This window comes from Rhincodon typus, chromosome 24 (assembly GCF_021869965.1).
Source record: "Rhincodon typus isolate 14 chromosome 24, sRhiTyp1.1, whole genome shotgun sequence".
NCBI classification, from domain to species: Eukaryota; Metazoa; Chordata; class Chondrichthyes; order Orectolobiformes; family Rhincodontidae; genus Rhincodon; species Rhincodon typus.
Genome location: NC_063355.1, coordinates 23814035 through 23828215, shown reverse-complemented (window position 1 = coordinate 23828215; position 14181 = coordinate 23814035). Strand labels below are relative to the sequence as shown.

Below are 14181 nucleotides of genomic sequence, written 5' to 3'. Positions count from 1 at the left end.
CAGAGGAGCATGAAAGCTGATGTTTCAAGTCAGCTTTCCTGCTCCTCTGATGCTGCTTGGCCTGCTGTGTTCATCCAGCTCTACACCTTGTTATTTCAAATTCTCTAGCATCTGCAGTTCCTACTATCTCTGCATCTGCAAATACTATGCAAGTTACTAGGAGAGTCACAGGAAATGCTGGAAAATCCTCACCAGACCTTGCAGTCTGTGGAGAGAGAATCAGAGTTAATATTTCAGATCTGACCTTTCCAAGTATTTTCTATTTGGAACAAAAACAAAGTTGCTGGAAAAGCTCAGCAGGTCTGGCAGCATCTGTGGGGAGAAAACAGAGTTAACGTTTTGGGTCCGGTGACCCTTCCTCAGAACTTCTATTTCTTTTCTATTTGGAGCAGGTTTGAGGCACAAGTGAGCATGGTTTTTTTGTCTACGTGGATTTGTAATTAACAAAAAAAATAGAAGGATGGAACCTTCAGTACAGTAGGTTATCCATGACAGAAAAAGTTAAAATCTCTCCATCTAGAAATATCATTTGGCTCATAGGCATGAAAGGTATGCACAGACAAAGCATTTCATTAAACAGTAAGAGTTTGAAATTGTAATCTCACAGAAGAAAACTCCCTACATGAAGGGAAGCCTGAGTTTGATTTACAACTGCATTTTAATGCTTAAATATTTCCATTGGTTGCATTTTGTCACTTACAACTCCACTTTCTCTTATTAACCAGAAATAATTGGAAGACCTGTGATCATATAAAATATTCAAAATTCAACAATTGGGAATGCTAAAATCGAGTTTCGCATTTATGTATTGCATGGTGTCTTTACCCCCCCAAAATGTCTACTCATGAAACTTCAATATAGCTATCTTTCCATCACAGAATAAAGATGCTATTATTAATAACGGAGTACATCATTGCACTTGCAAATGCATGGTAATTTATGTCTAGATACAATTCTTTTATAATTGAACAGATAGTTACAGTTTCTTCTTTCTAAAATAATTGCACAAGCCAGTTAAATTGCTCAAGTGAACACAAAATGCTGGAGAAACTCGGCAGATCTGGCAGTATCTATGGATAGAGAGTCAATAACAGAGTTAAGATTTTGAGTCCAGTATAGGTGGGCTTCAAAATTGACTCTCTCTCCATAGATACTGCCAGACCTGCTGAGTTTCTCCAGTATCTTTTATATTTGTTACAAATTCTAGAATCCACAGAAGTTTGCTTTAATTCCAGAACTTAACTTTTTAAACATCAATGAAATTAAAAATAGCCAAAGCAGTTTCATCTTGATGTATACGGCCCAAAACATTGCCTTTCCTGCTCCTCTGATGTTGTCTGACCTGCTGGGTTTGTCCAACTCCATGTTTATTACTCTGGCTTCCAGCGTCTGCAGTCCTTATGGTCTCCTAGTAACTAAAGTTATTTATAGGATTTGCCGCTTCCATCAATACTTAATTGATTATTTCAACCAGCTTTCATTGTATTTGCTGTGATACTTTAAAGTACATTGTTTGAAAGATCCTCGTTGAAAAAGAAAATTAAAAATTCATTTCAGATTTAATAGTAAGAATATTAAAATTCGAAGTAAGGTGACGTTTCATTTTCATTATTAAATCTCAAAAATTTACCTTCCCAGCTAAAGTTATTTGAACATCACAAAAAAATTCCAGTGATTTGCTGACTGAAATGGCTTATGACTTCTAGTTATCTGAGCAAAGTGCTCAGATCTTATATTTCCAATAACGTAAACCTCCAGGTTGAAATCCATTAAATCACAGGTGCAAAGGCCTACAAATTCTACAGAATCTTTACAAAGTACTTTCTCTAAGGAACACTCTCCCTCCTACAAATGAAGTTTCTAAATCAAAATATTCAGGTGCATTTATGTGAAAGCATACAAAGTCCCTTGCGTCTCAATTCCCCAAAGACTTTTTGTTGGGGTAAAGACAGTAGAGAAAATATTTTCTATTGTAAACCAAACTGGGGGCAATATGGATTCAACAACTTACAGTCAGGACTTTTGTGCAAACATGCTGTCCAATATAGCAGGTTCATTGAAATTTCCTGTTACCACTGAGTTAGGAGGGGTAAACAGATTCTGTTCTTTGTTCCGCCAGTCATGACAAAGTGACTTTAAAAAGGAAGGTTATACTGCCAATTATACATGTATCAGATTGTATGTTACTCATTATTAGAAACAAGTAAACCAGGTTCCTTAAGAAAAGTTAGTTCATTGTAAACAAAACAAAAAACTTTTTTGCCAAGTAATCAGCAAATTGTCCAAATGTTGGTTCATGGCTGAGGTTGCTTTCTACACAAATTTTTTGCCAGTTACTGTTGGAGACAGTAGAGTTGATTTAGAATTCTCCCTTAAGAACTCCACTTGCAGCAGTGAGGCCTTCTAGTGGAGTTTCAACTCTGACTTTGTTGAGAGGAATTTCAGAGAGAAAGAGGGGACCAGCTGTTGCTTGGGCAAGTTGTCTGATTGTTGCGTTTAAATGCAGCAGCTTTATTACACACAAAATGGTGTTATGTGCGTCTCTCAGAAAGTATTGTAGACTGAGCAACTCCAGTCAAAGAGTCTGTCTTCTTCATTAATGCAGCATTTTCCCCATTGCAGTCAGCCAGTCATTTCAAAAAGTCCAAGCTTTAGATATATATCTAATGATATTCTAATTAGTATTCAGATAAAAATCTTCATAACACTACCTTGTAAGATTAGTGAAGATAACTTGCATTGCCTGTCAGTTTACTAGACTAAGGCTAATGTCCCCAGACACCACTGCCACTGGGTATATCAAACTGCCAGGGCAGACCCACCCTGAAGTAGCGATAGTGATATATAGGAAGCAGAAGAACAAAAAGTACAGGAGGGCATTTCACAAGCAGCATGAGACATACCTAAAAATATGTTGTCAAACTGACAAGGCGATGCCACAGGATTACATGCATGCCAAACAGCATGCAATTGACAGAACTAAGCAATCCAACAAAAGACTAGATATAAATCTACAGTCTAGCCACATGATTTGTGGTAGGCAATGGGCAGAATTTTATAGGGCTCCATGCTATGGCAAGATGTGTGGCAGAACAGGGCTACAAGTATAGCTGGGCCCATTAATCGCACCATCTTTTTTGCTTTTCATAAGCAGCATGGCAAAATTCTTGCTAGACAGTGCTGAGATGCCAATTGATGGTTATTATTGATCAGTAAGCACCTGGGACATGGCACAGTGGCTAGCACTGCTGCCTCACATTGCCAGGATCCCGGGTTTGATTCCACTCTTGGGCAACTGTCTGTGTGGAGTTTGCATATTTTTCCTACGTCTGTGTTGATTTCCACCGGGTGCTCTGGTTTCCTCCCACATTCCAAAAGATGTGCAGGTTAGGTAGACTGGCCTTGCTAAATTGCCCATAGTGTCCAGGGATGTGCAGACTAGGTGGATTTGCCATGGAAAATACAGGGTTGCAGGGATAAGGTAGAGGGGTGGGTCGAGGTGGGATGCTCTTCAGAGGGTCAGGGTGGACTCAATGGGCCAAATAGTCTGTTTCCACACTGTTGGGATCCTATGATACCTTGTTGACATCACAACTAGCCTCATTAATAGTCATACTCCCGTTTTACAAAACTTGGCAAATAAGCTCAACATCAGGAAAACTCAACAAGGAAACCAGAGAGCATTTCTGACAAATGACCTCTTGCTCCAAATGACCTCCATGATGGACAAATTGCTAGCAATATTTCAGAACACAATCCTCCTCCACGGACATTTGCATCCACAATCTACCAATCCATCAAGTCCATCCTGGCACTTTTACGACACAGTATCAATTTTACTACGCAGATTTGCAGTGCAGGGTGCACCAACAATTTGCATTGAAAGCTTGCAGCAGTGACACCTTGTGCATGGAGCACCCAACTCACAAACTGGACTAGAGTGCATCTCAGGGCCATTTGCTTGCTTTCTTTGCACTTATCTTGGTACCCACCAGCTTGCTCACAGCATCCCTGCCTTGTCTATTAACACATAACCAAGCGGCTTGCATCCTCAGATTTTCATGGGATGTCTAACTCTTTCTTAAAGGAATTCATAGACTCCGCACAGTGTGGAAACAAGCCATTTGGCCCAACAAGTCCACACAGACCTTCCCACCTAGATCCATCCCCCTACCCTTTTTTCCTGCATTTCCCATAGCTAACGCACCTAACCTACACATCCCTGAACACTATGGTCAAATAAGCATGGCCAATCCACTTAACCCGCACATCTTTGGACTTACCCATTAAAAACTTCACATTTAAATTTTTAAAAGTTTGATATTTCAGCTTCTACCATAATTCCATGTGTAACACCCAATCATGTATTTCACATTTTAAAATTATAACTAAATTGTGAAAAGGCAAGATATTTTACCTTCTATTTTTCAGTTTGAGAATTCATCAATGTGATTGGCTGCTTCCCATGCCTCAATGACACTACTATTGTTAAATGCCTGGAGATTCTTTGACTTGTGCCAAATTAGTGGCAAGGGGAAACTGACATTACGGAGATCATGAAGTCTTTGTCGGCAAATTTCTTTGAGATCAGCACTGAATGCTGCTACTTTGCTGCTGATTGTTTTTTCAAATAATAGTTGACTTGTATTTCACAGATAAAACCAGCAGAACTGCCATTTAGAAAATGTTCAGCTTTGAAGTAACGTAGCTTGAAGAGCAGACAAGAATCTTTGCAGTTATTCCAAAGGGATACAATCAGCTTGCCATGGGGAAGCAGTCTCTGACTGAAAAAAGGCCTTTTTGAATCAAAGAAATAGCCAGAGCTGGGTCGTTGTTATCTGACAAAAGTTTCTTGTGATAAAATGACATGGACTATTTCATTCTAATATAAAGTGTAATTCAGAAAGAAGCCAGAATAAGTTAATTAGATTAACAAGACCATATGAAACAAAGGAATGGATGCTAGGCTATAGAACATGCATGTTCAAAGAGAAAAGAAAACCAGTACAAGCAGACACATATGTCAAAGAAATTATAACTACAAAAACAATTTTCTATGAACTCCTGGCTGTACAAACTTGAGGATCAAATGATGATTTCTTAGCTTATAGTATTAAATGAATATAGTGAAGAAAACTCACAGATGCTCCGACTTTCAATATTAATCTAAAAGTATAATTTAGACTGATGATGATTGCATCAGATCACATTGATAGTTAATATCACTACTTTTGTTATGTAAAAACACCCAGAAAGTCAGTTGATGTCCTTTGTATTCAGTTACAAAGGTAAGAGGTCAAGAAAATTAGGGAAGAGTGGAAATATTGAGTATAACAGGTACAGGATTTTTGCTGTTTTCTCAACTAGCGTTGCAAAACAGAAAAAGATTTTGAAACACAGGGGGAAAATACAGCTAATCATCCCATACCTGTTGTGTTCACTGACCAATGCCATCCTCACAAAGATGTTACCAGAATTGAGAAGACACAAGAGAGCAGTAAAAACTTAGCAGGCTTTGTCATTTCTTTCACAAAAGGGAAAAGCTGAAGGAAAATAATTGACAAAGGTCATTAAACTTATGGAGGAGATTAATATGTGAAATGTGGGCAAACTATTTGTAACACTAGGACTGTGCAAAACTAAGGGAACATTAAAAATGAAGTGCTACAAGTATATAAAAAGATAAAATCACCATAGTTTTACCGGACCACGAAGTTGCACTCTCGTCACAGAGACGACCAATGGTGGTCACCATGCCTCAGGCCGGCAGAGAGGTTGAAAGGAGAATCCTTCATGGCAAACTGAGCCAGTATGGGAATTGAACCCATGCTGTTGGCATCATTCCATATCACAAACCAGCCATCCTGCTAACTAAGATGTAATAGATCAAATAAAGAATTTAGGGGTAATTTCTTCAACAGTGATGAGAATATGGAACATGAAGCCACATGGGTAATTCAAACGTACAGTATTGTTGCATTTCATCCATGTCAGAGAAAGGAACAAAGGTATACTTGACGAGGTGGTAAGAGTGGGAGGCAGCTTCGTCAGATTATAAATATAGTAATGACTTTAAACAACTTGATACGAATAGCCTGTTCTTATGCTCTAGAATTTGTGTTCTTCTAATTACAAACCACGTGCTCCTTAATGGCCTTTTCCACCTCTGAAAATATCTTAATGTAAGCACTGCATGAAATTCTAGGATACAATGACAAAATGCACAAGAATGATGTCCACAATGGGTTTGATCAACTCTGTAGATGAGAAAAATAAAAAAAAAGTCTCCTAAATCTTGGAGAAAAATACATATTCATGTTTTGGTAAACTGTTCCAATGTATTCAAGAATGCTATTAGTGCATATCTACTTGGTTACAAACATTACTGCTTTTATACTCTTAGTTGCTTAAGAATACTGAAAAATCAGCAAATTAAGACTATTTTTAAAAAACATAACTGTATTCTGAATGCGTTTTTAAAAAGACAGTTATCTCTTTCTCAAAAACAAAATTCAATACATTTGAAAAGTTACCTACCTGATGCATGTTTGGAGTTCCTGAGGTGGGTCTTTCATTGGAGGAAATCCCCTGAGAAGATGATGCTGCTGATGCTGATGCAGAGGAAGGAGGGGTAGTATAAAATTGTGAACTCTCAGACCTTGGTGAACGAATATTCTCTGTGTCTGATCCATCAGCATCTGATTCATGATGGCTCAATACAAGCTGTACTAAGTCCTCTTTTTCACGACATGTTTCTATGGGTATATTTCTTAAGGTTAGATACTGGCGTAGATCTTTAACCTTTATTTTCATAAGCTCATTACGCTGGAAGGAAGTCTGTTGTAACACTTGGCACGTATAGCATCTTCGTAGACTTTCTTGCATTACTGAACAGAACGAACAGAAATTCTTCTTGCAGTCCTTACATACATACTGGTAAACAAAAGACAAATACATTTAGAGAGTGCACTTCACCAGCTAAGCCCCTCTATAGTTAAACAACTACAGTATACAATCTTAGACCACATCTCCACTAAATGAAGGTTAAGATGCATTCTAATAGAAATGTGTAAAGTTAGGGTAGAATTATTTTTAGAAAGCTAAGTAAATATTTTCACTCGTCAGTGAGTCAGTAATCTGTTTTATAACAACATAGTGCTATATAATGTACAACATATCATGATTCTGGTTACTTATGAGTGAATGGTGAATTGTCTATTATATATTTTTGGATTGAATTTGCATTTGTCCATTTTTCAACAATAGCTGTAAACTTATGAGCCTTCATAATTATTACATGCCCCTTTACCTGTTCAATCAAAGCAGTAATGCTAGGTTTCCTTCTAAGCAAGTAACTTCAGAATTTAAGGGAAACATCTACAAAACTGTGACAACCTAATTATACAAATATAAAATATAGCAGGAGGTTCATAACAAGTGGAATGAAAACTACTAATCATTTCATAAAATGTTCTAATAGAACTAGTCAGTCTATGTCAGTCATTAATAGAAAAAAACAACTAGTGAAATACTAAAGTATATTCTGAATACCCTTCTTGTACATTTGAATTACCAATAGCTAATAGAACTAGAAATGTTTGTAACAGAGGCATTAAAATTTACATTTGTAATTAAATAACTGGACTTGCCTTTATTGCAATGTTTTGTCGATTTTTAGCTATTTGCAAGAACAACGCTACTGTTTGACCCCTTAGAAAGGGCAACTATATTGAAGAGCAATATTAGTAACTGAAATATTCTACCGCCCCAAAATCTTTGGCAGTTGGAGACCACATCCATGTGATGTCATTCAGTAAACAGGCCAACCATGCCAAATATATTTTTCAAAACAGTTACATTTATAGAAACTGTAGTTCCTTAGGATTCAACAATTTTGTTTTTTTTATTACAGTGTATACATTTTATTTGCTGAGTTCTGAAGAAATGTCATATTGGACGAAAATGTTCCTTTGTTTCTTTCTCCACAAATGCTGCCAGATCGGAATTTCTCCACGCTTGATTTTTGTTTTATTCTCCCGTCCCAACTTCCCCACCTAGTCTTCCTTGAACAGGAAGTCAAGCTGCAATATGGTCTCCACATTTTTATACATCAGTGAAACAGTTATCCATGTGCCAGCCAAGGCAGAAAGCTGCTTGACCATAAACAGCCTTTAAATCAGTCCTTTCAATGTCCATACATCTGCACATCCAGTAGGAATCACTGGATAGGAATCAGGGGCTGGTCGATTCTGTTTTGTAGCCTCAACAAAATTTGTTTAAAGTTTCCAAATGACTTACTATGACATTAAAAAAGACAGGTGAAGAATCTGATTGGTGCATCAAATTCAAATCATCTCAACAGTTTTATAGCTCTGTATCCGATCTCTAAATTCTTAATCTACGATATCTCCATGTGCAGCTGCTTAGACATTTTGACTAATACTGCCCAGTGATCAGAAACAAAAACAAAAATTGCTGGAGAAACTCAGCAGGTCTTGCAGCATCTGTGGAGAGAAATCAGAGTTAATGCTTCAGGTTCAAAGCTGCTGGACTTGCTGAGTTTTTCCAGCAATTTCTGTCTGTTTGATTTCTAGCATATGCAGATCTTTGGTTTACTGCCTAGGAATCAGTCTTCTTTTCACCTCTGAAATTATTTCCCTTACTTTCTTATATTTAGAGAGTACAAGACTGTGGTCAGTCATTTACAGTTACTTCAGCTTTAGCACCATGGGCTTGACTTTCTGCTCTCCTCTTAGGAGCTTTGGAGGAGGGCGGGGGTTGGAGCTCATAAAATCCAACATGAGATTTCCCCATGCCTACCCACCCACCAGTCTGTGATTTTTTTGAGCAGAATGGACGAGGTGGATGAAGTGGATTAGTTGGGAGGCCCACCACCTTTGGGCCTATTCAGCTCCTTAGGTGCCCTAATAGCCAATTAAAGGTCTTGTTCCCACCATAACTATTTTACTTTTGGCAGAGAAAGGCTCATACTAACCAGGTAAGGTAGGTTTCCTGTACCCCTTGGAGGCATCCACCTCACCAAAAGATCACACAACCCCTTAACTTCCTCTCATTGCCCTAGCACCTCAAATCCAGCTCTCATCATCCACTCACCTCATCGAGGTCTGCTAGACTTAGTGAAATCTGGGATTGCCTATGGTCGCAGCAGTGACCAGCACACTCTCACAATACTGCTGGGACAAAGGAGCTGTTCATCAGAGTGGCCTGTAGTTCTGTGATGCAGAATGTATCTTGTTCTATCCCCCCTGGACTGGCAGAAATCACATCTCCAGCTGATCAAGATCATAAAATATAGGAGCAACATTAGGCCATTCAGCCCATCGAGTCTGCTCCCCCCATTCAATCATGGCTGATACGTTTCTCAACTCCATTCTGCTGCCTTCTCCTGAGAATCCTTGATCCCCTTACCAATTAAGGACCTATACATCTCTGTCTTAAAACATGCCCAATGAATTAACCTCTACAGCCATCTGTGCCAATGAGTTTCACAGATTAACCATCCTATGGTTGAAGAAATTCCTCCTCATCCCAGTTCTAAATGGTTGTCCCTTCACTCTGAGGCCATGCCCTTAGGTCTAGTCTCTCCTAATAGTGGAGGCATCATCTCTACTTCCACTCTATCCAGACCCATCAGTATTCTATAAGTTTCAATCAGATCCCCCTTCATCCTTCTAAACTCCATTGAGTACAGGTCCAGAATCCTCAACCGTTCCTCATAATGACAAGCCCTTCATCCCCTGGATCATTCTGGTAGACCTCCCCTGGACCCTCTCCAAAGCTAAGCTATCCTTCCTTAGATACTGGGCCAAAAACTGCTCACAATATCTCAAATGCAGTCTGACCAGAGCCTAATGCAGCACATCTCTGTTCTTGTATTCTGGCCCTCTTGAAATGAATGCTAACAATGCATTTGCATTCTAACTGCCAATTGTACCTACATGTTAACCTTAAAAGACTCCTGAACAAGGACTCCTAAAGTCTTTTTGTGCTTCAGATTTCTAAAACCTTATCTGTTGGTGAGTTAATCTTTTCCCTTGGGGTGCTACCCACCGTTTGCCAGCAGGGCTGTGGATAAAGTCCAGCCTCATATTTCAATCTGTTAGCATAATTGTCCAGTTCCATAGTTAATGAAGAAACAGATCAACCAGGTTTCCTGCATCTGATCCAGCAATCACTGTTTGAAATGTATGAATATTGGGTGATCACAGGATTAAAGTCAGAATACTTTCAGTGATTCAGTAGCATGCTAACATATTAAAGATAAATAGTTATGTAAAATTTCAATGCTTCCTTGGTGCATGTGAATTGTATTCCAGGAAAAATTTAATACTTTAAAAACTAATGAAAAACTGTCAAGTAGTAAATTAGTACATTTTGATTTGCAAATATATTTGATATTCTGTGACTGGCTCTCTTTCATAGAAAAGCACAGTCAGAGATATACAGCACAGAAACAGACCCTTCAGTCCAACTCATCTGTGCTGACCAAATATCCTGTATAACTCCAGTCCCATTTGCCAGCATTTGGCCCACATCTCTCCAGAGCCCTCCTATTCATGTACCCATCTAGATGCCTTTTAAATGTTGCAATCGTACCAGCTTCCACCACTTCCTCTGGCAGCTCATTCCATACACGCACCACCCTCGGCGCGAAAAGGTTGCCCTTTAGGTCCCTTTTAAATCTTTCCCCTCTCACCTTAAACCTGTGCCCTCTCGTTTTGGACATGCCCACCCCGAGGTAAAGACCTTGGCTACTTACCCTATCCATGCCCCTCATGATTTTATAAACTTCTCTAAGGTCACCCCTCAACCTCCAATGATTCAGGGAAAATAGCCTCAAGCCTATTCAGCCTCTCCCTATAGCTGAAACCCTCCAACCCTGGCAATGTCCTCGTAAATCTTTTCTGAACCGTTTCTAGTTTCATAACGTCCTTCCTATAGTAGGGAGACCAGAACTGTATGCAATACTCCAAAAGTGGCCAAACCAATGTCCAGTACAGCCGCAACATGACCTCCCAACTCCTATACTCAATGCACTGACCAATAAAGGCAAGCATACCAAACGCCTTCTTCATTATCCTAGCTACCTGTGACTCCACTTTCAAGGAACTATGAACCTGCACCCCAAGGTCTCTTTGTTCAGCAACACTCCCCAGGATCTTACCATTAAGTGTATAAGTCCTGCCTTGATTTGTCCTATCAAAATGCAGCACCTCACACTTATCTAAATTAAACTCCACCTGCCACACCTCAGCTCACTTGCCCATCTGATCAAGGTGTCATTGTACTCTGAGGTAACCTTCTTCACTGTCCACTATACCACCAATTTTGGTGTCATCTGCAAACTTACTAACCATACCTCCTATGTTCACATCCAAATCATTTATAATAAATGACAAAAAGCAGTGGACTCAGCACCAATTTTTGTGGCACACTGCTGGTCACAGGCCTCTAGGCTGAAAAGCAACCCTCCACCACCACGACCTTCTGTCTTCTACCATTCAGCCAGTTTGTATCCAAATACCTAGTTCTCCCAGCATTCCATGTGATCTAACCTTGCTAACCAGTCTACCACAAGGAACTTCGAACGCCTTACTGAAGTCCATATTGATCATGTCCACTGCTCTGACCTCATCAATTCTCTTTGTTTCTTCTTCAAAAAACTCATTCAAGTAATTGTGACATGATTTCCCAGGCACAAAGCAATGTTAACCATCCCAAATACATGTAAATCCTATCCCCCAGGATTCCCTCCAACAACCTGCCCACCAGTGCTGTCAGGCTCACCTGTCTATAGTTCCCTGGCTTTTCCTTACTACTTTTCTTAAATAGTGGCACAACATTAGGCAACCTCCAGTCTTTCGGCTCCTCACCTGTGGCTATCGATGATACAAATATCTCAGCAAGGGACCCAGCAATCTCTTCCCTCGCTTCCCACAGAGTTCTAGGGCATACCTGATCAGGTCCCGGGGATTTATACACCTTTATGCATTTTAAGACATTCACCATCTCCTCTTGTGTAATATGGACATTTTTCAAGATGTCACTATTTACTTCCCCACATTCTCTATGTTCCATATCCTTCTCCACAGTAAACACTGATGCAAAATACTCTTTTAAATATCTCCCCCAACTCCTACGGTTCCACATGTAGGTAGCCTTGCTGATCTTTAAGGGACCCTATTCGCTGCTTAGTTACCCTTTTGTCCTTAATGTATTTGTAGAATCCCTTTGGATTCTCCTTAACCCTGTCAGTCAAAGCTATTTTATATCTCCTTTTTTCCCCCTCCTGATTTCCCTCAAGTGTATTCCTACTGCTTTTGTACTCTTCTAGGGATTCACTCGATCCCTGCTGTCTATACCGGACATATACTTCCTTTTTTTTCTTGACCAAAACCTCAATTTCTCTAGTCATCGAGCATTCCCTACAGCTACAAGCCTTGCCCTTCACCCTAACAGGAACACACTGTCTCTGTACTCTCATTATCTCATTTTTGAATGCTTCCCATTTTCCAGCTGTCACTTTACCTGTAAACATCTGCCCCCAATCAACTTTTGAAAGTTCTTGCCGAATACCTTCTAAATTGGCCTTCCTCCAATTCAGAACTTTAACTTTTAGATCTGGTCTATCCTTGTCCATCACTATTTTAAAAACTAATAGAATTATGGTCACTGGCCCCAAAGTGCTTCCCCACTGACACCTCATGCACCTGCTTTGCCTTATTTCCCAACAGTAGGTCAAGATTTGCATCTTCTCTAGTAGGTACATCCACATACTGAATCAGAAAATTTTGTTCACACACTTGACAAATTCCTCTCCATCCAGGCCCTTAACACTATGGCAGTCTATGTTTGGAAAATTAAAATCCCCTACCATAACAGCCTTTTCATTCTCACAGATAATTGAGATCTCTTTACAAATTTATTTCTCAATTTCCCGCTGACTACTGGGGGGTCTATAGCACAATCCCAATAAGGTAAGCCTACTTCCACTATTGATGTTTAATTTCACCTCATCATAGACTTTTATTTCTCAGTTCCACCCAAATAATTTCCTTGGACATATTCCCAGGGATATCCTCCCTAAGTACAGTAGTAATGTTATCCTTAATCAAAAACGCCACAGCGCTTCCTCTCTTGCGCTCCTTTCTATCCTTCCGAGAGCATCTCTACCTGCTTCAATTCAGAAACATACAGCAAAAGAAGGACAAAACATGATATATGGCTATTTAGATTACTTTGCTGTACTTTTGCTCATTGTGCATTATGATTGATCACGAGGGACTTTGCTTTATTTGGATCCCGAAATCATGTAAACTAGCTGCAATGAATTTCTATTCTACACTGAACAGATAATTATCAGTGAATATTAGGAGCAGGGCTATGCTTTCTTTTGTATCAGGTAGTAAAATTGGAAAAAGTATATATTTTTGAGGAATAATTAGAGTAAACTGTAAAAACTGTGTTAGAAGTAGAAAAAAAGCAAGACATTTTGACAGTCAGCCAGCTTAGCAATGATAGCAAAGAACTACAAAGACTGTATATAAATTGCTAAGCACTTTGGTTTGAATTAAAATTACTGCAAGTGCTTGCTATGTATATTGTGAATGCACTTCAGTTTACTAAATTATATGCATACCATCTGACGCATTCCTTTCAAAACTTTTTCACAATTATAATGAGCAAATGGGCATTTTTAAATCCAAGTTCTATATTAAAGACTCAATATAAATAGAAGCTTTAGTCATTATCAGTTAACATAAGATCTGCTGCAAATTCATGATTTTTAAAAAAATTTTCCCTCCTCTCTTCCCTTGCCTATTGATACCAATTTAGATGTAGAGCAAATTTAGTAAGAAGTTTACTCAACTCACCTTCTTCCTAAAAAGAGAAAAGGCCTGTCCGCAGCCTTTACAGACTATATTTTGGACTTCTGGCATTGGTGAGGGATATGAAGAGTATCCTGTGCTGTGGGCAAATCTGAACGGACCTGTACCTCCACTAAACCCAGGTTGCTGGCCACGCACTGTCCCAGTACCCATTACTTCATTCAGCAGACCACAACATGAAGCCCACATTGACGTGGCCCCAGCCTGTGAAACACAGACAAATTCAGTTTATACAGAAGTGCACTGCTTTCTTAAGAAATATATTCAGAAT

At 39.2% G+C, this 14181-nt stretch overlaps 1 protein-coding gene across 1 annotated transcript in view; it reads right to left on the bottom strand.

Annotated features, from left to right (window-relative positions):
- The window catches only part of rnf34a (ring finger protein 34a), a 23294-nt gene extending 9177 nt beyond the window's left edge, over positions 1 to 14117 (bottom strand). Inside the window, exons 1-2 of the mRNA XM_020513514.2 lie at positions 13896 to 14117; positions 6538 to 6933 (exon numbers count right to left, since the gene is read on the bottom strand). Of these exons, the coding sequence (XP_020369103.2) occupies positions 6538 to 6933; positions 13896 to 14099 (600 nt within the window). The 5' untranslated portion in view covers positions 14100 to 14117. The remainder of the gene's footprint in view (positions 1 to 6537; positions 6934 to 13895) is intronic.
- Positions 14118 to 14181: the final 64 nt, after the last annotated feature.